This window comes from Leopardus geoffroyi, chromosome E1, assembly GCF_018350155.1.
Source record: "Leopardus geoffroyi isolate Oge1 chromosome E1, O.geoffroyi_Oge1_pat1.0, whole genome shotgun sequence".
In the NCBI taxonomy this organism is placed as follows: Eukaryota; Metazoa; Chordata; class Mammalia; order Carnivora; family Felidae; genus Leopardus; species Leopardus geoffroyi.
Window position 1 is genome coordinate 54604818 of NC_059330.1, and position 27871 is coordinate 54632688.

The following is a 27871-nucleotide window of genomic DNA, read 5'->3' on the forward strand; positions in this document are numbered from 1 at the left end:
CCCCGGGGGGCTGGGTAGTTCAATCATCCCCTTGGCTCGCTGAGCATCGGTTTATTCAACCAAGAGCACTGCCTTCGAGGCAGCTGTGAAATCAGCTCCTGAAACCAAGCATCTGGTCTACCACCCCTCCCCTGGACGCCACCCCAGCTCCAAGGCCACCAGCACCTGGCCGCCCAGGGGACCAATGGAGGCACCTCCATTCGTGGCACGCCTCCCACATGCCAAGGCCATCAATGCCAGGCCTCTATTTCCCACTCCAGAGGCGCCCCCCCCCCACCCCGGCCCACTTGGCTACTTGGGGGTCCGGATGAGGGTGTGGTAGACCGGCTTGACGATGAGGTGCAGGTGCAGAGCGTTCTCCACCAGGTACTCGGAGTTGCGCCGCTGCAGGTCTGCGTGCGCCAAGAAGTCACCGGCCTCCTCGCTGCTCTGGTGGAAACTGTAGGCGTGGCGCACCAGCAGGCGGCCGTGCTGGCGCGCCCCCACCAGCACGGTCTTCTGGAAGCTCACACCCGCCGCGTCACCGCCGCTGCTGGCCGGCGTGACCACCAGGCGCGGCCGGCCGTCCTCTGGACGCGCGGCCGGCAGCGCAGTGCCCGCGGCGTCCGCGTAGACGGGCCGCAGGCTGACGGGCAGCCAGCGCGGCGAGAAGAGCACGTTCCACGTGACCCGGCGGCCGGCGTCGTGGCCGCTCGGGCCCAGCTGCGTCTGGAAGCTGGTGCTGCGGTCGTCGCGGGCCGGGTTGTTGATGACCCACGGGGCGCCCCAGGCGGGCGCGAGGTAGTTGCGGGGCAGGAAGGCGCTGCCGTTGACGTCGAAGAACTTGGCGAAGTGCAGCGGCGAGGCGGCGTGGAACTGGTAGGCCTGCAGCAGGAGGTCGGCCACCGCGTCGCCGTGGCGCGCCAGGGCAGCCGAGCGCGCCTGCAGCTGGAACAGTTGCGCGGGCGGGATCATGGGGTAGCGGATGGCTCGCAGCGCGCGCTCGGCCACGGCGGGAGGCGGCCGGGCGCGGCCCAGCCACGTCTCCAGCGCGTGGAACAGCTCCAGCTCGTCCTGCAGCACCAGGTCCGAGCGTGGCAGGAGCTGCCCCAGCAGCTCGGGGCTCACGGCGCCCCACTCTGCGCTCCCCGCCACGGCCGACAGGTTCCAGGCCAGGAACTGCAGGCAGCTCTGGCGCAGGGCCTCGTCCCCGGTGCTCACAGCGTAGTGGTACCAGCCCACCGCCGGGCCGGCGCCGCCCGCCAGGTGCGCGCGCATGTAGTCGGCCACTCCGCGCTGCAGGGACGCCACGCCGTACTTGGTGGCCAGCCTGTGCAGGGGGATGGCCTGGGCCAGCAGCACGGTCAGCTCGCCGCAGTAGAGGTACCTGCGGGAGAGGCGTAGAGATGCGGCACGGGCAGGGCAGGGCCGGCTCTGCCCCCCGCGTGCAAGGGACCCGGCCTTGGGTGTGGGCAAGGTGGACCCTGAGGCTTCCTGTCTTCCTCTCAAGGACCCTCCTCGCCCATCCTGCTTCACCCCTCTTCTTTACGCTTCTCTGGGGACATGGAAACAGCATGTCGTTACTGAGCATCTATCGGGTGTCCTGCTCTAGGCCACAAGACAGACGAGGCTCCTGCCATTGCGGGGTTTACAAGCCGGGTGCAGATCCATATCCTACTAGCAAGTGGGCAGATCATTCAACTTCCCTGAACCTTATGCCGATCAGCTGGGAAAGCGGGTAACAGGGCCGCTGTGACAGCTGTGGGGAGAAGGAACGAGGCGCGGGGGGTAGGGGGGCGCTGGTTGCAGGGAAGGCCGTCAACAAGGGTTAATTCCCTCTACCCTCCGCCTTTGCTTGCAAGCTCCTCTTTCTCACTGCATCTTTCCTGTCTTCCGGCTGGCTCACTCACTCCCTGTCGCTGTCTGCTCCCATCCCCCTGGCCACCCTTCCTGCCAGGTCCCCACTGGCACGCGCTCTGCCCGGCTGTGGTGACAACTGCCCACCGCTGTCTCTTCTTTCCGCTGCATTTTAGTCTCACATGTTTGCCTCTGGGAATAAAAGATGGTTTCTCAGCCTCCCTTCCAGGGGGCGTGGCCATGTGACTGAATTCTAACCAATCAGAGGTCCGCAGAGGCGCTGTATGGGATTGGGGGCGGGTGGGGGGGGGGCCTTTTGCCCTTCTGTGTCACCCCTCTTCCTATTGCCTGGAATTCTGCAGCCGTCTTGTCTAAACTATTAAAACGGGGTTACTTTCTCTGACTCTAGTGTGAATGGCGCCCTTGTGCAGCGCACCGGAAGGGAGCAGGAGATAGGAGAGAGAGCTGGCTTACTCTCCCTGGCCCTGAACTTCAAACCCTGACCAGACACAAAAACCACATGGAGGCTCTAAAACAAACAAACAAAAATAATAGCTGGGCCCAACCCCAGACCTGAAGCCGGTGATCCAGAGCCGGGTCCGGGAATCTGCAGTTTTTAAAAGCTCCCAAGGCCAGGTTTGGAAACAGCTCTGCCAGCATTGGTAATTGACATGAAAACGCACAGCCAAGGGCAGCCTTGCAGCCAAGGGCGGGGGGGTCACGCTGCACTTTGCAAGAGGGCAGAGGGAGAAGGGATGCATGGGGTGGCTGCACTGTCATCCCCGTGACCTCCGGGGGACGGGTGGACATCGTGTCCGCTAAGGGGCCGAGAAGCCAGGGCCTTGGAAAGGGGTGAAGTCTCCCCCCTAACCCTTCCGCACCTGATGAACTTGTCAAAGACGGCAGCACAGTCCCGGGGCTCCTGAAGCACCGCCTCACTCTGGTTACTCAGCAGCTCCCGGAACAGCTCACTGTGCAAGCCCAGCAGCAAGCGGTGGGCGTGGAAGACCCGGACCTCGTCGGTGCCCGCAGCCTGCACCCTCAGGACCACATCGCTGGCATTGCCCTGCCGCAGAAGCTCTTGCAGGCGTTGGAGCAGCAGCTGGGAGTGGTTGATGGAGGTGCCCGTGGATTCCCCGCCAACATCGGCTCTCTGAGCTGCAGCGGGAAGGAACACGGCGCGGCTGAGAAGGCACCTAGGCCCCGGGGTGCGATCTAGGGGCGCAGAGGGACCAGCTGGAGACGCGTGTGCGTGGGTGTGGGCAGAGGGCAGGCAGGCCTGGGGAGGCCGTGCGCCTACCCGTTTATGCCCACGGAGCTTGTGGACGCGTGTATGCACACACAGGCACATTCTAGGTGAGGAAGATTGTGAACCTGACCCTGAGCAGACCCTGAGATGATGCTCTTGCAGGGGGGGTTGTTGATTCCCGGCGAGGAGAGATCATGGACCAGTGGGGGACAAAAATGCTCAGAACTGATCTCCAGGATGCCAGACACCCAGGCAAGGGTTGAGGAACGACTGGGTCCCCACCCCTCTCACCTCCTGATAAAAGCACAAACCAGCTGATTAGACAGGCATTCCGTACACAAATAAACACTGTAGTCTGGGACTCTTGATACATGAGGGAAGTGACAGGAGTCAGGGTAAGGCTACTTGAGGTGCAGAAATCAGGGATGGCTCCCTGAGGAAGTGACAAGAAGGAGCCAGCCTTGCAAAGGCCCTTGAGAAGGATGGGCTCGGGGTGCTGGGAACAGAGGGAGGGTTGGGTGTGTGTGTGGGGGGGGGGGGTGTGGGCAGAGCACTGAGCGGGAGGGGCAGCATGAGAGGAGGCTGTGGGCAGGAGGAGAAGCTCTTTCCAGGCCCAGCTGCCTTCTTGGGTGCTGACCTCTGAGACTGAAGTCCACTTGCAGGAGGTGGCTTGTGGGGGACCAGAGAAAATACAGAGGTCGGGCTGCAGCTGGAAAGGGACTCTCACGGTCCCATCCGGCCCTTCTGCCATGTTTCTGGGGATGCCGTGAGGGTCAGATGGGGACATGCACTCAGTTACAGAAAACCCAGTGATAGAAAATGCGGCCAGCAGCTTCCCCAAGCAGAGAACAGTGTGAGGAGACTCAGAGGGAGACAAGGTGGGTGTCTGAGAGCAGCAGATGAGCACCTGCCCCAACACACACACACACACACACACACACACACACAGGTCCACAGCCCATGTGGACTATGGCAGAGAAGGCTCACACGACAGCAGAGCATCTGTGTGTCAGAGAAAGGGGAACAGAGGGAGAAGGGGAGGGTGAGAGGTGGGTGGGCTGTTAATTTCCCAACCCCACCTCCCCAAGCTGTCACTATGAAGGCCCCGAATGCTGATGGCCTTACACTCGGCCGCTGCCTGGGCCCACTTGTCTGGGGGAAAAGGTCTTCTTGCCGTTAAGACCCCTGCCTGCCCGCCCTGCCCTTTTTCCCTCTGAGGCCGGCCTCCTCCACGGAGTCTGGGGTGATCAAATCGCCCTGGCCTGCTGGACACCGCCCCCTCCCGGCCTCGTGGCGCTAGGGCCCAGCAGTCCTGCCTCTCTTCCCTGCCCTCCACCCTCACCCCACCCACTGCCCACTCACCTGCTCGAGTGGCCAGACCCACCAAGGTCAGGATGGCCCAGAAGCTGGCCCAGGACCCGGGCTTGGCATAGCCCAGCCGAAGCATCTTTGTGCTCCGCCCCTGAGCTCGCTGGAGGGACCTCGAAGCCCAGACCACTGTGCTCACATCCCTCCTCCTTATGTAGGATTCAGCACAAGGGGATGGCACCCCCCTTCCGGGCCAGCTTCCCTCCCCCCACCCAGCCTCTGCTTCGGATTGGTGGAAACTGGCCCCAGCTGTTGCCCAGGCAACCACTTAAGCCAGAGAGCTGCGGCCTGGGGCTATTGTGCTGCCCGCGGGCCCCCGAGGGGGACAGATCCGGCACCCTCCCCCACATCTTCTACCACCCAGTGGAGCTGGTCCTTTCTCTCCTGGGAGGTTTTAGGCTCTCCAAAGGGCAGGCAAGGGGCTCCAGGACCTCTGGCAGCTGCTGGCCCAGAGGGTCCCAGTCCCCTCCCCCAATCCCCAGGCACAGTCTCCGTCCTGGCCCAGAATGCGCTTGGCAGCATCTTGGCTAAAGCGCCGTGGTGAGCGGGCTGCAAAGAAGGCCCCGGAAGAGAAGAGGGAAGAGCTGCTTGGGCCCCCATCCCTCCCCCGCTTCCATTTTGGGGTGGGCTAGGTCTTCAGAGAGGAGAGCAAGGGTCTCGAATAGGGGCCCGTGGGGTAACTCGTATCACTTTCGTGTTCCTTGTCGAAGCCTGTTCCCTGCATGCTCTGGGAAGGGTGATGGGCCTTTCGAGAGGCCCCCTGGGGACTGGGACCATCATCCTCCAGGACCAAGGTGAGCTAAGGTGGCCGGGCTAGGGCACAGCAGAAGCACCCTGGGCTGGGCACCACTGCACGGGAGGCCCTCTGTCCAGAGCTGGGCTGGCCCTCGGCAGACAGCCCACCCCCGGCCCAACTGGCACAAAGCTGAGCATAGGGACCGGAGATGCTGAGGTGGCCACCTGTCTGCCCTGTCACTTCCTTTAATTCACCTTCCCTGAGTGCCTCAGTCTCTAGGCTCATCTCTCGGAAGGCTTCTTTTACCAGCTTCTGTCTAACTTCCAAATGAAATTTTTCCCTTCCCAGAGTTCCAAGGAGACACACGGCAGACCCGTGTGTAGGAGAAACTGAGGCAGAGAGCTGGGTGGGTTGGTGCACAGGAGTGCTCTTCTAAATCCAAAGGAACAGGGAGTGGAGGGTGGGGCCTAGAACTCAAGGGCAGTGGGTGTGTCCGTGTGTCCTGTGGAGGCCTCACCTTTCCGGGAACCGGGTGGGGCCCGGCCCAGCTCTTCCGGGGAGGGACTCCTTCGGGGGTGATGAACTGAAGTGGGGGGGCTCCAGATAGATCCAGCTCAGTTTCCCCCAAGGCTGAGTCCTTGACTGGGGGTGGAGCCTGCCCTCGCTCGGGCTCGCGGTCTGGATCCCAGGCACCAGCTCCGTGCACTGATTTCTGCTCCCGGCTGGCACAGCACAGAGACTCCTACAGCCCCACCCCCTCTCCAGCGCCACAGAGAGAGCAAGAATTGGGTCTGGCACCTGCCTCGTCCGGGTTGGCAGAGATGGAACCATCCAGCCCAGCGGAAACCCCTCCCGGCTGCCCTGACCTTCACGCCTGGCTCCCCTCATCCAGATCCACCAACCCTTGGCTGCCTGCCTGCCCTTCCCATGGACTGTACCACCTCCCCGGCCCAGCCCAGCAAGACAGATCCTCAGTGCGATGGGGTTCTGGGCCTCTGAGAGCATCCCTGCTTCCACGGGCAATGCTTTTCGGCAGGAATGTTATTGGTGATAAGGAGATGAGGGTAAGAGAACCCACTACTCAGAAAACCAGCTTTCCATAAACACGTTTCTTAACTCCAGACTCACCGAGGCTGCATCTGTCTTTCTGGAAGCATAGCCCACGTTCGTGGGAATCTCCCATGCTCTACTTAGAAGCCAGGACACCTGTATTTTCTAAGCATGCTGGGTGATTGTCACGCACACCCCCCAAGCTAAGATTTATCTCCCAGGGTTAGATGGATGCCATTTCAAGGGGACAGGGATCGCGAGGCCCCAGATTACCAAGAACGCTCAGAAAAGTCACCTCCGACCCGCCCCGACCTCTGAGAGGCCCCACCTCCTACAATTACTGACTTCATTGCCCCTAAACCTCCTTGAATGATTTAGAAACTGGCTTTCCAGGGGCACCTGGGTGGCTCAGTCAATTAAGGGTCTGAGTTCGGCTCAGGTCATGATCACACAGTTCATGGGGTCAAGCCCCAACGTCAGGTTCTGTGCTGACAGCTTGGAGCCTGGAGCCTGCTTGGGATTCTGTGTCTCCCTCTCTCTCTGCCCCTCCCCCCCGCTCACACTCTGTCTCTGTCTTTCTCAGAAAATAAATAAACATTTAAAAATTTTTAAAGGAAGGAAGGAAGGAAGATAGAAAGAAAGAAAGAAAGAAAGGAACTGACTTTCCAGAAACAGCCATTCTCTGTCCTCAGTTTCTTAGTCTGACACTTGCTGGGCCGTGTGCATGCGTGTGTATGTGTGGTGTGTGTGCATACACATGCACGCATGTGCGTAGCGTGTGAGATCTGGGAGCAGGAGAGAGAAAGGAGGGCCTTTGCCCTGCACAGCCATCGAGATAGAGGATCTGAGACCCTCCACTTTCTTTCTACGGGGTTTCTGTGAATCTGGAAACTCCTTAATGTCTTGAGAGCAAGTCTGATGAGCTCACGGGCTACAACAATTCCCAGACAAGTGCTACTTCCTGCCCGAGACAAAAAGTGTTTATAACCTAAGTGACTTGTCTGAGATCTCACGGTCAGCCAGGATGCCAATGCCACTCTTCTGCTTGATTTTTCCTCCCATGACCCCATGATGTCTTTTCTGGGAAGCTCTTTCAGACAGAAATGATACCTGTTGGGTAAGGAATCTCTAGGGCTGTAAAAGCAACTGAAAATTCTTGCAAGCTTGGGGCAGGATGATTTTTCTGAATCTGCAGAGTGGGTGATCAGACACTGGATGCGGGTAATACCCAACCCCGGAGCGATGAGCCCCCAGACCCAACTCTACCTACAGTGCAGACTCCTTTCCATCTATGACATCTCCCTTCCGGAGCCAGGATGCCTTTAAACACTTAGACTGGGGAGCAGGGGATCATGAGTATAGGTTCCAGAACCCCCCCCCCCCGCCCCGTGTACTCAGAGGGGCACACTAATAATAAACAAGAAGGAATCTTTCCCTAAAGCTACTGAAAGCTTCCCGGAAGCCAGGCGCTCCCGTCATGGTGGCAGATTGTTTTCCTGCCCCCAGCACGTGCTACCTCGCCGTTCCCCTGAACTGCAATGCCCTTCCCTGTCTGAGTGCTCTGTCTGAACCACATCCCCCTCTCCACAAAGTCTGAGCTCACAGTGGTCTCTTGCTGCCCCAGCGCCATTTCTTCTCGGTGAGGGAGTGACAGGTGAACAGCTCTGGGGGAGGAACAAACCTGAGTTCGAATTCCACCGGCCGCCTTGTGGCTCTGTGGTCCTAGCCTAGTTGCCTAACGTCTCTGAGCCTCGGGCCCCTCTTGTGTCAAACAGAGGTCACCAGAGTTAGCCTGTGGGGCTGCCACAAGGGTGAAAAGTGTAGGAACAAGAGTAGGGGCTCAGGGGCGCCCGGGGGGGCTCAGTCAGTTGAGCGGCTGACTTCAGCTCAGGTCACGGTCTCGTGGTTCGCGAGTTCGAGCCCCGCTTCAGGCTCCGTGCTGCCAGCTCAGAGCCTGGAGCCTGCTCTGGATTCTGTATCTCCCTCTCTCTCTCTCTGCTCCTCCCCTACTTGCGCTCTGTCTCTTTCTTAAAAATAAGCAAACATTAAAAAAAAATAAATGAAAGGCCCTCACACATGTTGGTCTTTGGTCTTTTCAAGTTGACTGTAAACAGCTCCTTGTTCACCCATAGGCTCGTGGGGCAGGGAGGTGGTGGCTTGGGGAACTATCTGTGCTTCTGGCATTCTCTGGAGCTAGGGGCTGGGACACGGCCTCGGGACCCGAGTGGGCAGCACATGCTCTGGTCCTGCTTTGCCCCCCAGAGATCCTGGCGGAAGCCAGTGGACTCTCTGGAGGCCTGCAGGGTCAGGACACGGCCACCAGGGGGCAGCAAGTCCCCTGTGATAGCCCAGGGTGGATGTGAAGGTAGAAGTGGGGACAAGGGTCCAGGTGGCCTCTTAGCCCCAGATGTGGGAGCTAACTTAGGGAGCCCAGAAGCCAGCACCGCTGCATTCCCAGAGGCGGGCAGGGGAGGTGATTCCAGGCTGGGCCTCAGCTCTCCTCTCTGTCAATGCACACGTCTGTCCCTGGTGCCCACCCGGGGCTGCACTGGTCACTACCCCAAGGGGGTGGCGGGGGGGGAGCCCGTGGGCGCAAATTCCAGCCTCTCCAGAGCGCTCGCTGCACCTGCTGGTGTTTGTTTGCCAGTGACTGATATTCCTGGGGCGGGGGTGGGGCGGGATGATCTGTTTCACCGAGGCTGGAAAAAACAACAGCTTGTGGGGGCCACTGGGTCTGGGTTTCCCTGAGTGGCCACTGTCATCACTGCACACGGCTTCCTGCCATCCTTCCAGGCCAGCGGCCCCCAGACAGCCTCTTCCTCGTCCCACTGCCTGCTGTCGCTGCTAGACTGACCCCTTCAAACGGGGCCCATAAGGCCCCTCTCTAGATCCGGGCCCTGCCCATGGTGGCCTCACCCCTTCCTGCCCTGTAGTGGTCCCCCCAACCCTGAAGATGGAATCCTTCCTTCTGCCCTGAAATCCTCACCGCCCCCCTCCCCCGGCCCCAGAGTGCCATGGACCATGAGGCAGCCTATCTAGAGCCCCAATCCGGCCCCCTCCTCAAGGCCTCCCTCCCAGCCTGACCCCTTCCCTGCCTGCACCCTGGGGGTTCCCAGTTTGCTCTCAGAAGCATCCACTGTATAGACTCATTCCCTCCCGCCCCCAGAGCCTCAGCCCCACCCTTTCCTTCCTCCTCCTCCCTCCTCCCACCACCCGACCTCTCTGTATTGACCAGCTAAGTCTCAGTGCCGCGGGAAGAATCGTGGGACAAACCACCCCTTGGAGAGCTGGCGATGCCGGAAGCTGCGGGGATCCCCCCGCCAAAATCCACGAGGTGACATAGGACTCAGAACCCAGGAGCATGACGCTTGAGGGGCGAGAGGCAGGTAAAGTATCCAGAACAGGCCGGGAAGGGAGAGGACAGTGGCTGGCAGGTGAAGAACAGGTGAGGAATCTAGAAGCTTGAAGCTGATCCCAAAAGAGCTGAGTGCGGTAGGCGGGGAAACTAGGTTTAGCTGCAGGGGAGGGGTAGTGGGAGGGGAGGCGGGGGTTGTGGTGGGGGGGGATCCACTGGAGGGGTGCCTCCATAGGAAATCAAAAGCTGGACCGTGAAACCTAAAGACCTACAGTGTGGGCTGAGGGGAGCAAGGACCGGACTATGTGGTCACCTTACTCCTCTGGACTCAGTTTCCCCATCTGGAAACTAGGGCCGCCCCAGCTCCAATAGTGCCAGCCTATGATGGGGGCTGCTCCTTCCAGTAATGTCACTCCTTGGTGGTGGGAGGGGTCTGGCTGTTGAGTCACCGTCAATGAGAATCACCCAGGGTGCTCACTAGAATTACAGCTGCCTGAGCCCCACTCCCGACCCCCTGGCTCAGACCCCCAGCAGCGAGGCCCTGGAACGTGTATTTTCAAAAGGTGCCCCACCCCCGCCCTTCTGTGCCGCACAGCCTGTTCCTGGGCCCTGCCTTCCAGGCAGAAAATGCACCTTGAGACATGCAATCGAGAAGCAGCATCCATGGGAGCAAGAAACGCCATGGAGGACTTCTTCCCTCTAATGGGGGAGCCAGGCCACCAAGGGGTGGGGTGGGATGGGCCTGGCAATTGGGATTGCCATTTGGCTGGGCCTGGCTGGGGGCGTCTACACAGAGTAGGGGTGAATAAAGATCTCAGGATCGGGGTCAGGCTTCAGAGAGAAATCTAAGCCTCTAACTTCACCCTTCCACCCTCCCTAGCTGGCCAGCCTCAAGCCACCGTGGGGCCCCCGGCCAATGGCAGTGGGCCAAGCCAGGAGTTGGAAGGCCATTGGCCAGAAATCCCGGAGAGGTCCCCATGTGTGGCTGGTGTCATCCCTGTCATCTACTACAGCATCCTGCTGGGCCTGGGGCTGCCTGGTGAGTGGGAAGCTGGGGTCTGGAAGTTGGGGGTGGGCAGAAATGGGGGTCCTCCTTCGATGAGTACCCATCCTCTGTGCTGACCCCTGAGACCCAGGATCATAGACTCTCAGGATACCCTTTGACTTTATATGGTGATTTGGCTCATTGGGGAGCAAAGCACAGTGGGGACGAAAAAATGAAGGGCCAGGATTTGGGGTGCTTAATGGCTAAAGCCAAGGTTTCACCAGAAGGGACAGTCTTTTCTCTACCCAGGAGTGGGCACTGCTGTAGGATGACTAAGTTCATGTAGGACTGCCCTCAACTCAGTCAAAAGCTTCCCGTGCCTTCCACCGCTTCTGAGAGCAGCAAAGCGGGGGGCAGGTAGGGAAGTGGATGTAAGAAAGAACAGGAGGTCTCCACCTTGGGGAATTACCCACCCCTGCCCGTGTGGAAGGCAGAGGCCTTGCCTTGGGGTGAAGTCAATGGCCCGTGGTGTATGGACGGATAGGGCAGGACTGATCTGGTTAGCCTCTCTGATAAAGTGAGGTTTTACTTTGTTTTGTTTTTAGTTTATGTATTTTGAGAGAGACCTAGAGCACAAGCACAGGAGGGACAGAAAGAGAGAGGGAGAGAGAGAGAGAACCCCAGGCAGACTCTGCTGTCAGCACACAGCCCCATGTGGGGCTCGAACTCATGAACCATGAGATCATGACCCGAGCCAAGATCAAGAGTCGGACACTGAACCAACTGAGCCACCCAGGTGCCCTAAAGTGAGTTTTAAGAAGGACTGGAAAGAGGAAAAAGGAAGTCTGGGCAAGCAGGCGGGTGGAGAGGGAGATAATAACACCTTGGAAACATGGTCTGAGTAGCCCTTCTAACACCTCTGTCCTCTGCCCCCTGTGACCTCTGTCGCCATCAGTCAACCTCCTGACCACAGTGGCCTTGGCCCGGCTGGCCGCCAGGACCAGGAAGCCCTCCTACTACTACCTTCTGGCGCTCACAGTCTCGGATATCGTCACCCAGGTGGTCATCGTGTTCGTGGGTTTCCTCCTGCAGGGCGCCGTGCTGGCCCGGGAGGTGCCCCGGGCTGTGGTGCGCACGGCCAACATCCTGGAGTTTGCTGCCAACCATGCCTCCGTCTGGATTGCTGTCCTGCTCACGGTCGACCGGTACAGCGCCCTGTGCCATCCCCTGCACCACCGGGCCGCCTCATCCCCAGGCCGGACCCGCCGAGCCATCGTCGCTGTCCTCGGTGCTGCCCTGCTGACCGGCATCCCCTTCTACTGGTGGCTGGATGTGTGGAGGGACGCGGACCCCCCCAGCATGATGGATGAGGCCCTCAAGTGGGCTCACTGTCTCATCGTCTACTTCATCCCTTGTGGCGTTTTCCTGGTCACCAACTCGGCCATCATCTGCCGGCTGCGGAGGAGGAGCCAGAGTGGGCTGCGGCCCCGGGTGGGCAAGGGTACAGCTATCCTCCTGGGCGTCACCACGCTCTTCACCCTCCTTTGGGCACCCCGGATCTTTGTCATGCTCTACCACCTGTATGTGGCCCCTGTCCACCGGGACTGGAGGGTCCACCTGGCCTTGGACGTGGCCAACATGGCGGCCATGCTCAACACAGCAGTCAACTTCAGCCTCTACTGCTTTGTCAGCAAGACTTTCCGGGCCACCATCCGAGAGGTCATCCATGATGCCCACCTGCCCTGCATCCTGGGGTCACAGCCAGAGGGCATGGTGGTGGAACCTGTGCTAAAGCCCCCGGGAATTCCCAAAGGGGCAGAATTGTAGAGGAGGGGCCCAGCCAGGGTGCTCAGGTGTGGCTCAGGGCCAGATATACTGCTGCCTTTGTGGTGTGCCCACAAAAGTGTGACACCCTACTTTGCAACTAGGGGTCGGGGAAAGGCTCCTTCCTGTGGGGGCGGCTCCCTGGGTGCAGCTCTCCCATTAGCTTCACCAGCAACTCCCACTTCTTGGGACAAGGAGAGGGCTCTGCCAGGCACAGGCTGATAGTGTCAGCTGCCTTGGCATTCCTTTGTAAGGGACATTTCACCAGGCACGTTATGAAGGCTAGATTGACATTGATTGGATGAGTGAATGAAAGGCAAGATGGATGGATGGATGGATGGATGGATGGATGGATGGACAGACAGGTATGAATGGTTTCCAGCCACCACCACCCCCACCCCTCTCCCCCAGAGCCTATATCTCCCTCCCCGAGTCAATCACTACTCTGGCTTCCAGTGGCCAGGGTGGAAGGAAGTTATCTGCAGGATTCCAGCATATTCTGGCTGGGGGAACCGAACGTTTTGCTTGGGAAAGGGGATGATCTTAAAGCAGATTAGATGTCCCAGCCCTGGGGCGACAGAACCCCTTGAGTCTCAAGCATCCTGGTTGGATTCCACTTAACTCCCTGCCCTGGAGCCAGAATAGGTTCAGGGGCCCAGAATAGCCTAGGGTTTTCATTGTTGCTGATGAGAAAGGAAGTGCCCTCTCAGCCTAGGGGCAGGGGGATGGGAAGGGAGGACCTAACCCATTCCACTTGGAGGACGGCCTCTTTCTCCATTATGGGGAGGGAGGAGATGGCCCAGCGGATTGGGTCCCTGGGGCTCTGCCTGCCCCTCCCAGCCTCTCCTGGGCTCTGGGAAAGGCAGCTGGGAGAGATTAGCAGATGCACCTCCCACCTGCTCCAGGCTTTTGGGTAAACACATTAGCGGCTGCTTTCTGCTTTCTAGTCAGTCTGGCTGAGCTGACCTTTCCCCCGAATGGGAGGTCCAGGCTGGGGCCCACCAGCACTCAACCCCTTAGTGGCGTGGCCAAGGCGAAAGAGCCAGAAATGCATGCTATCAGTGCAGAATAAATGCTCAACTTTCCCTCTTTCCTCTTCTCTCCAGAACAAGTGTCCAGGAGGGGACTCTCAGCCACACCCAAAGGGGAAAAAGGCAGGCTCTTCAGCTTTTATCCCTAATTCTAAACTTTATCCGTAATTCTATTTTTTAAGTTTATTTATTTACTTTTGAGAGAGAGAGAGCACACGTGGGGCAGGGGCAGAGGGAGAGGGAGACACAGAATCCGAAGCAGGCTCCGGGCTCTGAGCTGTCAACACAGAGCCCGATGTGGGGCTCGAACTCACGAACCGCGAGTTCATGACCTGAGCCGAAGTTGGACGCTCCACCAGCCGAGCCCCCCAGGCGCCCCAGGCACATTTGGTGGCAAAACCTGACCTGACCTGACCTGATGCAGGGTGACGGGGTGTTGATGCCGGGGTTCCCTGCAGACTCTCTGGGGGTGTGGTTACACCCAACACAGAGGACAGACCACGCGTGATCTTTCTCTGTTCTGAAAAGTTCTGAATTCTGGTCCCTCTGAATTCTGACACCTCTGGTCCCACGAGAGATGAGTGGTCCTTCAGAGAGATGAGTGGGGACCCACAAGCTCCACCACTGCTGGCACAGCACGGTCCGGGCTGCTCCTGGGTGCCCGTGGGGCACCGAGGGCTCCCCCACAAGCGCACAGACTGGGGCCTCCTGTCTTGCTTAAGGAGGGGGGTGCAAATGCAGGTACCTCAGGGAAGAGCCGCTTCTGAAGGACGAGACAATGCCTCCCCAGCCCACTGGAGAGGTCACGTCTGCCCTACAGAACGAGGCACTGGGGGAAAAGGTGGCTTTTTGATGCATGGGGAGGCTCTGTGCAGGCAGGTGGAGCTTTGCACAGGTGGGGACTCGGAGCCACCAGAACCGGGGTGTTAATATATTGTTTTTAATGTTCATTTATTTTTTTTGAGAGAGAGAGAGAGAGAGAACATGAGCAAGGGAGGGGCCAAGAGAGAGAGACACACAGAATCTGGAGCAGGCTCCAGGCTCCGAGCTGTCAGCACAGAGCCCGATGCGGGGCTTGAACCCACGGACTGTGAGATTATGACCTGAGCCGAAGTCGGACGCTGAACCGACTGAGCCACCCAGGCGCCCCACCAGGGTGTTCATATTCACACGACCCCAGGTGGACCCACGGGGAGGGGGGCAACATCAGTTTTTCCGAATGGCCCCTGAGTGGTAACCATCTTATAGACTGAGGAAGCGGGAGCAAGGGGAGGTTAAAGGATGCGGCTCAGGGCCCTCGGCTGGTGACGAGAGCGGCTGCGGGTTCCTGGTCCTGTTCCTGCTCCTCCCGGGTGCAGCAGATTAGGAGAAGGGCAGCGTCGGGGATGCTTTGCATCACATAACTTCTTGGTCCTGGACTTGCCAGATTTGGGACCCACTGTCATATTTTCCGAATAAGATGTATTAGACAACAGTCCCTTTTAACCACGTTTGTAACCTTTAGCAAAACCAAGAGCCCTTCGCCGAAATGTAAATGGAAGTATTATTACGCAGCTTCCTTTGTGCATCTTTATTATCAACTCTCACCGGCTCCTGGCAGGAGAACAAGACGGCAGTGGTGTGGTGCCCCCCCTTCTCTTCTTCGCCAACCCGTCAGCGGAAATACCTTCGTCTCCCGGAGTCAGGAGAGCACATGTGCTGCGGCCCAGGTTTCCTGGGTCCCCTTTGTCACTTCTGTGGCCAACAAAGCTTCCTGTCCTGTCTCCAAGGGCTCAGATGCTTGCACAGCCTTCCAGCATAGCCCACCATTCCCTGCTACCTGCACTCGCTCGCCGGGTTCTCCCACCTGGGTGTCAGCACCCGGGACTCCCGGGCACGCTCACTCCCCCCCAGCCCCTGCGCTGCCTCTGCGGATTCATTTCCGGCACCCTGGAGCTTTCCCCTTGAGGGGCTCGACTGCCCTTTCCCCTTTTTCCTTTCATCCAAAAAAGGAGACCCGCTGGTTGGGTAAATGGGGCGCACGGCTGTCCTCGTCCTCCCGGGGTGGGGATTGGGAGCAAGGAGAGAGGCTTCTTGGAGGACCTGCTGTTTTCGGCAACCAGGCTGGGGAGGGGCCCCCCCAGAGAGCAAGACTTACTGAATTAAGCCTTGAGACCTTTGGTCGGCCAGGTTGTAGACGTGCCGGCAGGAACAAGGGATGGTCTGGGACAGGGGAGTCTTGGGGGTGGGGGCTTTCCCCATGCCTGCCTCCGTTGTCAAAGGTGAAGCTAGAGTTCCGGGAAGGAACATTTGCCTGTCGCTACGGACTCAGACAGCAGGGGGCGCTGCAAGACCGGCTGGATGGAAACCCTCAGGCAGGGCTTGAAGTCAGATTTAGAGAAAGAGGCAAGATACTGCAAGGAAAGCGCGCCTGCCTTGGGGCCCAGAGCCAGCAAGGAGTGGTGGGGTGGGAGGGACCAGCTGTTCCCCCTTGTCACTCTCCTCCACCCTGAAGCCACGCCAGCTGCCACGCTGGGGTTGGTTAGCCCAGGCAGCCCACGGGTCACTGTAGTTTTCTCAGATCATTCTGGAGGCTGGGATGGCTTCCTGTGCGTGGCACCGTGTGAAGGGCCCTTTCATTGGCCACCTCCCTCCACCCTCCATGGCAGGGTCCAGCCAGCCCCTCCCGCTGGCCTCAGATTCAGCAGAACTGCCTTCTCCGCTGGGGGGAAGGGGGTGGGGCAGGGAGAGCTTGCCTGAGTTCAGAGCCCCAGGGCCTTGATCAGTGCCTCTGGGGTCCCACCCACCCCACCCTAGACCAGTTCCACCTGGACCCACCCCCTGGCCAGTGGGTCCTGGCTGGTGGCAGCCCCTTGGGCATCCAAGGGAGTTTGAGCCTTGGCAGTGGCCCCACATGACAAGGATGAAGGGAAAGGGGCCGGGGAGGTGAGGAGGGAGGGAGACTGCCAAACCCCCGCCACGAGTCATGAGCAGAGGTGGGACCCGGGGTGGTTCCATCCATGGCTGGAACCTTCCCTAGAGCTGCTCCAGAGCTCCTCCTCTGGCCACAAAGCAGGAGGGAGAGTCTATGGCGGGCCCACCTTAGTCCCCACCCCCACCTTAGTCCCCACCCCACTGAGCTCGCCAGCCTGCAGCCCCCCATTCCTAGCTAGGACAGCCTGGTGAGGCTCGGGGTCAGGTGGAAAGGCAGACCTAGGCCGAGGGTGCCATGCTGGGGTGTTTGCCCGTCATTTAGGGAAGAAGGGAAGGTGGAGGCTGATCCAGGGCCAGCCTTCCACGGGACTCCCACTGCCTCCTGTCTGGAGCCACTCCCAGGCCTTCACACCTCTCTGTTCAAGTAGCCTGGAAGGGGGACCCCTAGCCCCCGTGCTGGGGGAAGGTGGGCTTCCTGCCATGCACTCCCTCATCTTCTCTGTAAAAGGAGAGCTGAGTGGGTTAGGGCCTGACTTAGCCCCAAGCCACCATGAGATTTGAGCAAAGGAGCCCCCCATCCCCGCCCTCCTTTGTCGCCTTCTGGGCAGGAGCGTGAGGGGGCGGTGAAGGCACAGGTGGTCTCCTTCCTATAGGTCCCCCTGGAGCCTGGCTCTAAGATCCCATCCCTCTGGCTGCTGTGAGGGGACGTTCTCCTGCCCTCCAGCTGAGCTGGGCAGAGGCTCCTTGGGCACCACCCCATCTCTGCCCTCTCGTGGCTGCTGGAGGTGAAAGAGTTAACTGGCCTGTGGTGTTTCCTACCGGGACTTGCCTAGATGTATATTTAGCAGGCAGGGCTAGGAATGCCAAGATGCCCCGGGGGGAACTGCAGCCCCTGATTCCCACAGCACCTCTCGGAGGCTGGGGGTAGGCGGGTGGGTGCTGTGGGGATGGGAGGGTGGAAGGGGAGAGGGTCCTCCAGTTGAAGGGGGCAGGGATGTGTGAGTTTGGAATGGGAGGCTGTGGTCTCATGGAGGGCGTTCGAGGCCCCGGTGGGGAGGGCGTTGTTCTTTTTCTGTGGGAGGACAGAGTGACCCAGTCTCCCAGGGACATGGGAGGATTGTTGGGGAACAAGGCTGGGATCGATGGGGCAGGGCTGCTGGGAGGGCTCCTTCGACCACCTGCTGAAGTGGCCCCGGGGCCTGGGGATGCAGGAACTGTGTATCTGTGCCAAGGTGTCCCTGCTGGTCCGAGCGCCCACCCGGCTGACTGCAGGTGGCAAGATGGCCATGAGCATCGTGCTGGCGGTGCATTCGGCAGACCCGCAGACCTCATGAGGCCGGGGCTGGGGCAGAAGAGTGCCTCCAAGGGCTCCCCACCCAGAGGGAGAGTGAAGTCAAGGCGGGAATACGGCGGGGGGGGGGGGGGGGCAGGGATAGGGATGCTGATTCCCGAGTATCCAGACTCCACGTGTGCACCCAGGGGATCCGGTCTTCCAAATCTCTGGGCCTCTGGGATGATTGGTCATGGGGACCATGTTTTGTTGGTTCATTTGTTAGTTTCTCAGTGGGGTGTCTGCACCACCCTGGGACCCACGGGGAATTCGGCAGATCTCAGGGTCCCAGCCCCAGGATCATCATGTCACGGAACAGGACAGAGGGGAGCCCTGTCATCTTCCCCCATGAATGGAGCCACTCAGCCAGATCCCAGAGGGCCCCCAACTTGTCCTAGAACTGACCACTGACGCTCACCTGGGGCACCTGAACCTGCCGCTGGCCCTTCCCCACCCGGCAGAGGGATACAGGCCCTTCCAGAAAGATCCAGGGATTGCCTGCCACCAAGACATGCCAGTCGTTACTGGTTTTTGTCTGTCTTGGTTCTCCTGACCAGGGGGCACCACCTTTCTAGAATTTTCGGTGCCACAAACTCACACGGAGGCAACTAACCCAAATTCCTTCCCCAGAGTGCCCTCTCTACAAACAATGAAGACAGCTGGCCCTTCTCTGACACCAGTGCCCTGCATGACCTTGGGAAAGTCATTTCCAACCTCAGGGTATTACTTGCAGCGCCTTGTACAACGCGTAGCATCTTCTGAGCATTTCCCACATTCCAGGCTCCAGGCTTAGAGTTTCGTAGGCACCGTCTTGTAGAATCCTCATGGTAACACTACGAGGCAGGAATTATGATGTCCATTTTATAGATGGGCATACTGAGGGTCAAAGAGGTCAAGCAGTTTGCCCAAAGAACACACAACTAGTCATGGGGGGGGGGGGGTGGGGGGGAGGGCAGAGCTCGGATCGGGCCTGTTTATCACTGGGTTCCATACCTCGAACCACTGGGCAAGGCTTCGGGAGATGCTGGAGGGGGCCCCAAGCCCAGATCCAGAAGGCAGGAGTGAGGGGCAGTCTACACATCCAAGCACACATGAGGCACATGCTCCTTCGTCTAGCTCCTGGAGTCAGGTGAAAACAGTGAGTAGTTGGGTGTAAAGTTGGAAAGGCCTCTCTGTATGGCCAGCTGAGCTTCTGAAGGGGCTTGTTAGGACTGTGCTGTAGGAAGATCCGTCTGGTGGGGGGGGAGGGGGCTACGGAGAGTGGATTGACTCAGGAAGCTGGAGACCCTTTGGCCAGTGACATAGTCTAGACGAGAGAGGGTGAGAGGCCAGGATGGAGGGGAAGGGAGAGATGCTCCTGCGGGGCCTGCTGAGTTTGGAGGAGACCTGGGGACAGAGGGAGGGAACGCTCACCCTCTCTGTGGCCCCTGGAGCACTGCTGGGGAGAGAGAAGGTTGTGGAAGGAGCTGTACACACAGAGAGAAAAGGACCCATTCCTCCTGCGTTATGACGTAATCCCCTGTCATAATCCCTGACGTAATCCCTCCGTCACAGGCGCGTGTCCACCACCGCATGAACTGGGGCCTTCAGCTCTCCCTGCCCTACTGATCATGCTGTGCCTGTGGGGGCTTAGCCTGGGTGCAGGCACTCAGACGCTGAAACGTCCCCAGAGGTAATCTGAAGGGAAGGGATAGCTGGGGGATGGGCGCAGAAAGCCACGTACCCTGGTGGCCCTTGGTAGCCTGGCCTCACCCCTCTTATTTCTTGCTTCCTCTTTTTGCACTGGGGACCGTCCTTATGGCGCTTACGTGGCTGCACGTGAGGAGAACAGGCCTAGAGGAGGCTGCCCCAGATACTGCCCACCTCAGAGCTCAGATCAATGGCCTGGAGCAAGTTCAGATGGCTGAGGTCAAGAGGCTCCCGCCATTACCCTTCTCCGAATACCTCCTCTGGTCCTAGCCGGAAACCTTTCTACCTGGAATCTTTCCATCTTACATTTCTAGAGTTCTGGGCAATTAACCAACTCCCATATCCCCTAACTTCTTCTTTTCTTCTTCTTCTTCTTCAGTGTTTATTTTAAGAGGAGAGGTGGGGGGAGAGAGAGAGGGAGAGAGAGAAAATCCCATGCAGGTACAGAGCCCAACACAGGGTTCGAACTCAGGAACCATGAGATCATGCCCTGTCAGATGGATGCTTAACCGACTGAGCCACCCAGGCTCCCCTCCCCTAACTTCTTTGACCCCAGTATGGGAGTAAATGAAAGCCACCCCACAGGAGAACAAGCAAAGGCTATCGCTTCAGAGCTTGCTACAAGAAGTCAGCCACCATCGCCCATGTTTGACAGGGACTCAAGGGGGACAGGAGGTGGGAAAGCTCATAGTGGAATAAATAGAAAACCCCAGATGTGCCTTGATGGGAGGTCAGCGTCCAGGGAACCTGCAGGGGCTTCACTAGGTACAGGGCATCCTGTGCGGTTGAGGGATTAGGTGCAGATTTGGTTTTCTCCAGTTGGTCCTACCCAGGGACAAGAATTCGGGAGGCTGTCACCCATCCATCACACCCAGGCCGTTTGGGGGCGATTGATACAGGGTTATTGTTTGGCTTCTGGGAGCAGTCCCTAGAGATAGTGGTTTGATTTCCTGCACGCCTGACTCACAGCTAACAGGCTGGCTTCCTGGGCCGGTTCTTGCAAGTCACGATTGGATTCTGGAGCTGCTTGCTGCAGATTGTGGGTCACACAGTTCTATTTTTATGGATGGTCTGGCCATTGTCCATCTGTATAGTCAGTCTGTCACCAACAACCTGTGAGTGCCTTCCCAGTTTTTTAGGCAAGCAAACCAGAAATCGGAAAGGTTAGGTGACGGCTTAGTCACAGATACAGTAGGTTTCAGAAGTTGGATAAGAACCCGCAGGTTTTGTGCACAACCTCTTCCTTCCGGTCTTCTTGTTTTTATTTAAAAAAAAAATTTTTTTTTAATGTTTATTCATTTTTGAGAGACAGAGAGAGACAGAGCATGAACAGGGAAGGGGCAGAGAGAGAGGGAGACACGGATGCTCTCTATCTCTTAAAAATAAAATAAACATTGAAAAAAAGAAAGAAATGCAAAAAGACAGTGGCATGTCCTGGCTGGGAGGCACCTACACTAAGAACGGGCTGGTTCCGGGCTGTCTCCCCTCTGGCGTCCTGCAGGCCTCTGCGAACTCCTGGGGTGAGAGCGAAACTCCTGGATTCGTGCCAGTTGCCCCTGGGAGGCGAGAGTGGGCTGCCTGCGGCTCTGTCCACCGCCCCCCTCCCCGCCCCTGCTCTGCCACTGTTCTAATCAATGTACTGGGGATTCTGGAACATCTCATGGATTGACAGGGGCGGCCGATGGTGGAGGAGGGCTACTTCCTCCCAGGAGCTGGCCTGGCGGTGAGGCCAGGTAGGGGCGGATGGGAGCCTCAGGCCCTGTGGATGGCAGCATTCTAAGGTGACCCCTTGATCCCCGTCCCTGTCCTCAAGAGTGACTCCTTGACTATTGCAGAGGCCACTTTTAGGCTCGAGCATTGGAAACTTAAGCGAGGTAAAAGGGTTCACATCCACCACGGAGCTGACGTTCACAGGCTAGTTAAGTCATTGGCCCTAACCGACCGATGGGCTGACAGCCAGTCGCAGTTCCTAAGGTTACCAAAAAAGGGAAGATTCCACGTGTCCCCATCCTCCCTCCCTCCGCCCCATAACTGTAGCCCCTCACTGCTGCCCTGTGGCAGACAGCCTCTCCTCTGTCCTGCCCGCCGCTCCCTTGCAGCGTATTGGATAAACTTCTATGTCTTTTGTTCTGCCTTGGGGGGGATTCTTTCAGGGCCCATGCCCCGCCCCCAATTGGGATGCCCCACAATTATTTTATGTTACACACTAGAAGGGATTTTCCATGTAGGGGGAACCTCACTGCAGGGGAAGGGCTGCAGCCTGAGAGGTCAGGTGACCTGGAGAGTGAGGGTCGGACATCCTGGGAGGCCAGGCGACCTAGGGGTCAGGGGACCTGGCTGCCAGTGTGTATCCTGTTCTGGCCCCAGAGCCCTGGGGCCTCTGCAAACCCGTTTCTACATCCGTGAAGTGAGTTGCCTGCCCAAGTAATCTAACCCTACCTATTGTGATCTCGAGATTCTTTTGAGCCTGCGAGAGGCCAGGATTAAGGCCGACTCCCCTGGGCTATGCTGGTCAGGTGCGTCTAGGTGGCTCCTTGGTTCTGTGGAAAGAGGCAGAAGAAATCACTCCTGAACGCGGACTTCCTGCCGGTCATGGCCCCACCCCCTCCGGCCTCAGGTCCTCTCTGACCTCAAGGTGGGATGGGCCACGCCTAGGAAGGAGAGATTCTGGGTGAACAACAGGTGTGGCTGTTGATTTTTCCAAGGGTTTGGTTCTGCTTCCTGATGTCTGTGCACACACACACACACACACACACACACACGAGGGGTATGCTCACAACTTGACAGTGACCTTCTGAGTCCCAGAGCCTGGGGACCATGGAGTCAGTCCACCTGTTCATGTCACACAAGATTTGCGTGGGGAGGCCGAGCCCGGGGGAAAGGGGAGGGGACTGGCCCCTTGCTGCCACCAGCCACTGCCCTTCTGACTCTGGAGGGGCTCACTGCAGGAGAGGGCAGTGGGCAGGGACGCTCCATGCGGCCAGTGGACATTCCAGGGGCTCTGCGTCTACACTTTGCCGCCTCTCTCCTTTCTTCCAGAAGGCCGTCTGGTGCAGGGCTTGGTCCCTGAAAAGCTGAGGGAAGAGGCAAACGTCAGGTGGGCTGGGCAGAAGGAGGAGAGGCAGGAAAAAGGCAGGGTTTTGAGGATGCAGAGGGGATGGTGTCCTGGAGAAAAGGGAGCAGCATCCGGTGCAGAAGCCACAGGGGACCCGAGGCGACCAGAGGAGAAAATGCGGAGACGGGGCTTGAAGACAAAAGTCTCCTTTGGCAGAGCTGCTTGGTGCCAGATCAGATTTGACATCGTTTTCATGGCGGACTCAGTTGTAGATTGTTGGTGCTTCTGGAGAGGAAGCATTTGGCCCAAGGCGGGTCCCCTGACCTGCATCCTTGTCCCCTCCTTCCCCATAGGCGGACCCTTCCCTCTCTATGCAGTCCCGACCCTGTCCCTGCGCAAAGCTCTCCGGTGGCTTCCCAGTGCCCCACGACGACGTCCTGACTCCTCAACCAGCCAGCCCTCCGGGTCTTGACTTCCGGCCTCGCACCCATCTTCTCCCCCCCCCCCCCGCCCCCCGCCCCAGCCAAGCGGTTGGTCCGGTCAGGTTGACTGCGGGGCTCCCAGCAGCTCCTCAGCAACGTGGACGGACAGTACTCTCCATGCTTCCGTGAAGGCACACTGGCTGCAAGAATGATAACCATCTGGCCAAGAGGATACTTTCCCTACAGCTTTGAAGTTCCGAGCAGGGCAGACATCACATCCCCGCACACCACTCGGCACCCTTGCGGAGCGGATCTGTCCAGCGGGCTGCACAGTCTGCTCGGCCCCGAGGAATCGAGAGGGCTCCCAGGGCCCTTTACCCCCCACACCCCTTGTTGCCTGCAGAGAACCCTGCCAGGCCTCCTGCTGCCTTACACGGGGTTCCAGGGAAAGGGAAAGGCTGCAAGTCCCGGCAGATGGTTTTCCATGGAACTTTGGGTTAAGGTGACCAAAAGAGACGCCTTCTTCAAGTCCTCCAGGCCCCAGAACTTGCCAACAAGAAGGGAGACCAGGGTCTAGTCGGGTGGGGTGGAGACTCCAGTTCCTGGCGGGAAGCAGGGGGCCACACAAAGGGCTCTTCTGCTCCACGGCCCCAGGAGACGGGTCTTCAGCTAAGAAAACATTTTCAGTGGTTTCTGCTGCGGGTGCCTCCATTCCTGAATAGCTGGAAGGCAGCAGGCCCCAGGTTGGGGTGGGGAGAGGAGGCGCCCCACCTGTCTTTGCTCCCAGGAAAAGGCATCGGAAGGATGTAGACACGTGTTACAGAAAGTGCTGGGAGCATGTTAAGGGCAGACCCTTGGGGAAGCTGGGAGCCATCAGAGGGGCCAGAGGCGGGGCTGGGAAGTGAAGGGGTGGGGCTGGGTTGAGAGGCAGCAGCAAGAGGCCCAGGGGGCAGGACCTCCCCACTCCTCTCACCCCTGCCCTCCCTCATGGCAGACCATCTGTGGGGAACAAACCGGGAGCTGCCTCTCCAGGCTGGGCACCATCTGGGTGGCCAGGAAGTGGGCCAGGAAATGCCAGGGGAGCTGCCAAGTCCTGAAGTCACTGTGCCCAGGCCTGCCCTTCTCTGAGAGGGGGTGTGAGGAAGGCTGGAGAACTGTGGGGCTGTCTTCAGGGCATGAGACCTGAGTGCGGGGGGGGGGGGGGGGGGGGGGGGGCGGAGGGGCAGGGGTGTTGGGGAGGCAAGTCAGGGCCATTACCAAGCACCCTGATGGCGGCCCCAGCTTCCTTTCTCTCGGGTGCAGAGTGCTCTGTGTAGTGTTGAGCTGCTCCTTAGGGGCGGCCCAGTCTCCATAAGGCTTTGAGAAAAAGGAACTTGCAGGGGCGGCAGAAGGGGGCATTCCTCTCTGTTCTTAGACCTGCACCTGTAAGTCAACCTGCCACCTGCCGAGGCTGGGTGGACCAAGCGGGGCAGCTTTCTGACCAGAAAACAAAAGTCTCTTTAGCTCCAAAGGACCCCGCTCTAAGTCTCAGATGCAAAGCCTCAGGTCCCATGGAGGTCAGAATTCTAAGATGTCCCCACGACCTCCTTCCCTGGGTTTCACTCCTGTGGTTATATTACATTATGTGGCAAAAGGGATTCGCAGCGGAATTAAGGTGACTCACCAGCTGACCCTCAAACAGGACAGGTATGTGGGTGGGCCTGACTTCATCACATGAGACCTTTAAAAGCAGATTTTCTCTGGTGGCAACAGGAAAGTCAGACTTCCAAGCATGGGAAGGATTTGATGCGCCATCACCGGCTTTGAAGATGGGGGCTGTGCATGGAAAAGACTGGAGAGCAGCCTCTAGGAACTGAGAAAGACCCCCAGCCAACAGCCAGCAAGAAAGTGGGGATCTTGGTGCTGCAACCCCAGGGAACTGGTTCCGCCCACAAACTAAAGGACCCCGGGAGCAGATTATTCCCCAGTAACAGCTCAGCCTGGCCAACACCTGATTTTGGCTTTGAGACCCTAAGCGGAGACCCAGTCAAGCCCACCCCAGACTTCCGACCTACAAAATTATGAGCTAATAAGTGGATGTTGCTATGCCTGTAAGTTTTGTGGTCATTTGTTACTGTGCAATGGAGAGCAGGTGTCTGCACAGGTTGTATATGTTGAGCCCAGGTGAGAAGGAAAAGGCAGCATTCAGATTTTTTTCCCAAAACCCCATCCTGCACTCTGGCTGTGCCCCTCCTCCACACCGAGGCACCCAAATCTTTGTCCGCATAGCCTCTGCCAGAGGCCCCAGCTCCACTCTGCGGGCCGGAAAGTTTGGACACACTCTGTTTATAGATAGACCCACTGCAGGTGAAAAGCACACACCCCGTCTTAGGCCTAATTATCCAGGTCTCTTAGAAGTTTGCTTCTCTGCTAACTCTCTCCTATATTTCCGCCCAGTTCTGACGCTGCTGGATCTTGCGGTCCTTGGCAACAGTGAGGTGAAGTCCCTTCTGGCAAATTATCTAAGCCAGACTCCCTAGTTTCAGACCCAGATTATCCTCCCAGGTAGTTCCTTCAAACTCAGAATGAACTGCTCTCTCCCCAGTCACATGACCTAACTGCCTTGATTTCATCCTGTGGCAGATAGATGGTCAGTGAGCCATCATCAAAATCCCTGCTCGGCTTTCATAGCTGTTGTCATCAAGGAGCAGAAACTACATTTCCCAGCTGCCCTGGCAACCAGGTATGGTCATGTGACTCATCCCCACCAATAGAATGTGAGCAGAAGAGAAGTCAGCGGCTTCTAAGCCAAGGCCAGAAGAAGCAGGTGTGCCCACCCCCCCCCCCTACTCCCCTCCCCTCCTCTGCCAGCTGGATGTAGACCCTGGGGAATGGCAGGGGACCCAGATGGAAAGAGCTTGGGTCCCTGAATCACCATGTGGAGGAAAGCCATTGGCGCATCAAGAATACCTGCCTTGGGGGGCGCCTGGGGGGCGCAGTCGGTTAAGCGTCCGACTTCAGCCAGGTCACGATCTCGCGGTCCGTGAGTTCGAGCCCCGCGTCGGGCTCTGGGCTGATGGCTCAGAGCCTGGAGCCTGTTTCCGATTCTGTGTCTCCCTCTCTCTCTGCCCCTCCCCCGTTCATGCTCTGTCTCTCTCTGTCCCAAAAATAAATAAAAAAAAAAGTTGAAAAAAAAATTAAAAAAAAAAAAAAAAAAGAATACCTGCCTTGGGGTGTTACATGACTAAGAAATATATTTCCAAGGTATTTGAGTCATTATGCCATTATATATAATTTGAACCATTATATAAAACATGAATGATTGCTATATAGTTGGGGGGTCTGTTACAGCTTTCCAGCCCACACTTTACAAAGCACATACATCCCTCCGCTTGGCCCTTCACCTGAATCAAGTTGCACAAGGCGCTGACTAACCTGGGGTGAGAGCCTCCAACTATCTCTCTGTATTTTGCTTTCCTTGGCTGGCTCCCGTTCCTGCCTTGATACTCACTGTCTGCCTACGCCAAAGTCTGGCTGACTCAGCTGGCCTGGGCTGCCATCCGTCTGCTGCCAGTGAGGGCCTGGCTCCCAGAAAAAATGCACATCTATTCCCCAAAACATAGGCTTCTTATTTTTCAGCAAAGGTGGTGCAGCAATATATTTGGAGAAGCGAGCTGCTTGCTATTTGGCGCACGGCTGCTGGTTACTTTGGGACGCGGCCAGGGAGCACACAGCCCTAATTCTCTAAGCAAGAGCCTCTGGTGATTGGGGAAGAGCGGGGTACTGGAGAGGGGAGGAAACCAGAAGGAGGTGACAATTCTCTCAGAAAGCAATTAAGCATTTCTTGGTGCCCTCGGGGACAGCCTCAACTTTTGTACGTTTCCCCCAGGGAGGCTGGGGAGGGGCCGGGGGAGGGAAGGAGAGTATCTGTAACAATAGTTCTTGAAAACTCTGCTTTGTGATGTGGCCACAACTGAGAAGCTCGCTGCAGGAAGGCAGCCTCCTCTTGCCCACTGCCCAGTGATGTTCCCTCCGGCACAGAGCAGCATCTTGGGGGGGGGGGGGTGGCTGGAATGGACCAGCAATGAGGTCCAAGATACAAGGGGGCTCCTCCCTGGGTCCATCGCTGAAGAACGCTCCAGCAGAGAAGACAGGCCGGACTGTGGGTGGTGGTGCAGCCTAGGACAGGCCCCGGGCTCTACTATAGGTCACAGATGCCACGGCCCAGCTCTCCTGTGGGGTCAGATGCCCCGGAGGTCATAAACTTACACAGCAGCCCTGTGCTTCGAAGGGCTCCAGGATGACTCTGCCTCAGCAATCTCCAGTGCAAATTTGCATTTTGTTTGAGTCTGGAAATCACGGCGGCAGACTCCCCAGGGCCCAGGAATCTAGCCACTGGCTCCTCTTGGCATCTTCTGTCCGGGAGCAAGAGGCTACCAGATGCATAGGGCGGCAGTGAGGTTAAATGACAGTGATGTGACCTGGGTTGCCCCACGGACGCTGAGCCACCTCTCAGAGAGGGCCGGCGAGGGTCCCCGGCCTCCCCGCGCCCCTCGCAGGTCGTCTGAACCCTCCACGTGCAACAAGGGGTCCTCTACTTTCAACTCCAGGCCGGGATTAGCACCAGCCCCAAACTGGTGAACAGAGCAGCCCAGGGTGGGTGCATCTCATGCAAGATGCTTTGGAGGTTTCTGCTGAGAATCTTTCCCCAACTTCCCCAACTCCTCACCGCACACCCTGCCCAGAGAGCCTTTCCCAACCACGAAATCCTCCCTCCCCTACGCGTGACCGGGCCCCTCTCGCTCTGTCACTTGCAGCTCAGGACTTTGCTCATGTGTTCCTTCCAAATGTCCCCTCTCCAAATCTAGCTGAGATCTTTCCATGCCTAGTTTGTAAACTTGTCTGCCCTGACCCCCACCTGTGCAGCCCATCTCTCCCAGGAGGACCGGGGAGCCCGGGTTTGACAGGTGCAATGATCTGATGTGCACGGGTGCCAGATGCCCACAGAGAATGCCAGAGACCAAGGTCTTCCCAGGACTGGCAGCTCGG

The 27871-nt window shown here is 58.3% G+C and overlaps 2 protein-coding genes across 3 annotated transcripts; one reads left to right on the forward strand and one right to left on the reverse strand.

The window, feature by feature from the left end:
* Window positions 1-36: 36 nt before the first annotated feature.
* BTBD17 (BTB domain containing 17) lies at window positions 37-4613 on the reverse strand. The gene is made up of 3 exons (XM_045490832.1): window positions 4448-4613; window positions 2718-2994; window positions 37-1366 (listed from the first exon to the last, which is right to left on the reverse strand). The coding sequence occupies exons 1-3, from the start codon at window positions 4530-4532 to the stop codon at window positions 292-294; spliced, it is 1437 nt and encodes a 478-aa protein (XP_045346788.1). The 5' UTR covers window positions 4533-4613; the 3' UTR covers window positions 37-291.
* Window positions 4614-9458: 4845 nt separating this feature from the next.
* GPR142 (G protein-coupled receptor 142) lies at window positions 9459-13664 on the forward strand. Of its 2 annotated transcripts, none has more exons than XM_045490851.1 (3): window positions 9459-9625; window positions 10475-10633; window positions 11535-13664. In XM_045490851.1, exons 1-3 carry the CDS (start codon window positions 9601-9603, stop codon window positions 12404-12406), a joined length of 1056 nt encoding a protein of 351 aa, XP_045346807.1. In that variant the 5' UTR covers window positions 9459-9600; the 3' UTR covers window positions 12407-13664. The 2 variants fall into 2 exon arrangements, with proteins under 2 accessions (XP_045346807.1, XP_045346808.1); XM_045490852.1 differs by having other exon boundaries at window positions 11672-13664.
* Window positions 13665-27871: the final 14207 nt, after the last annotated feature.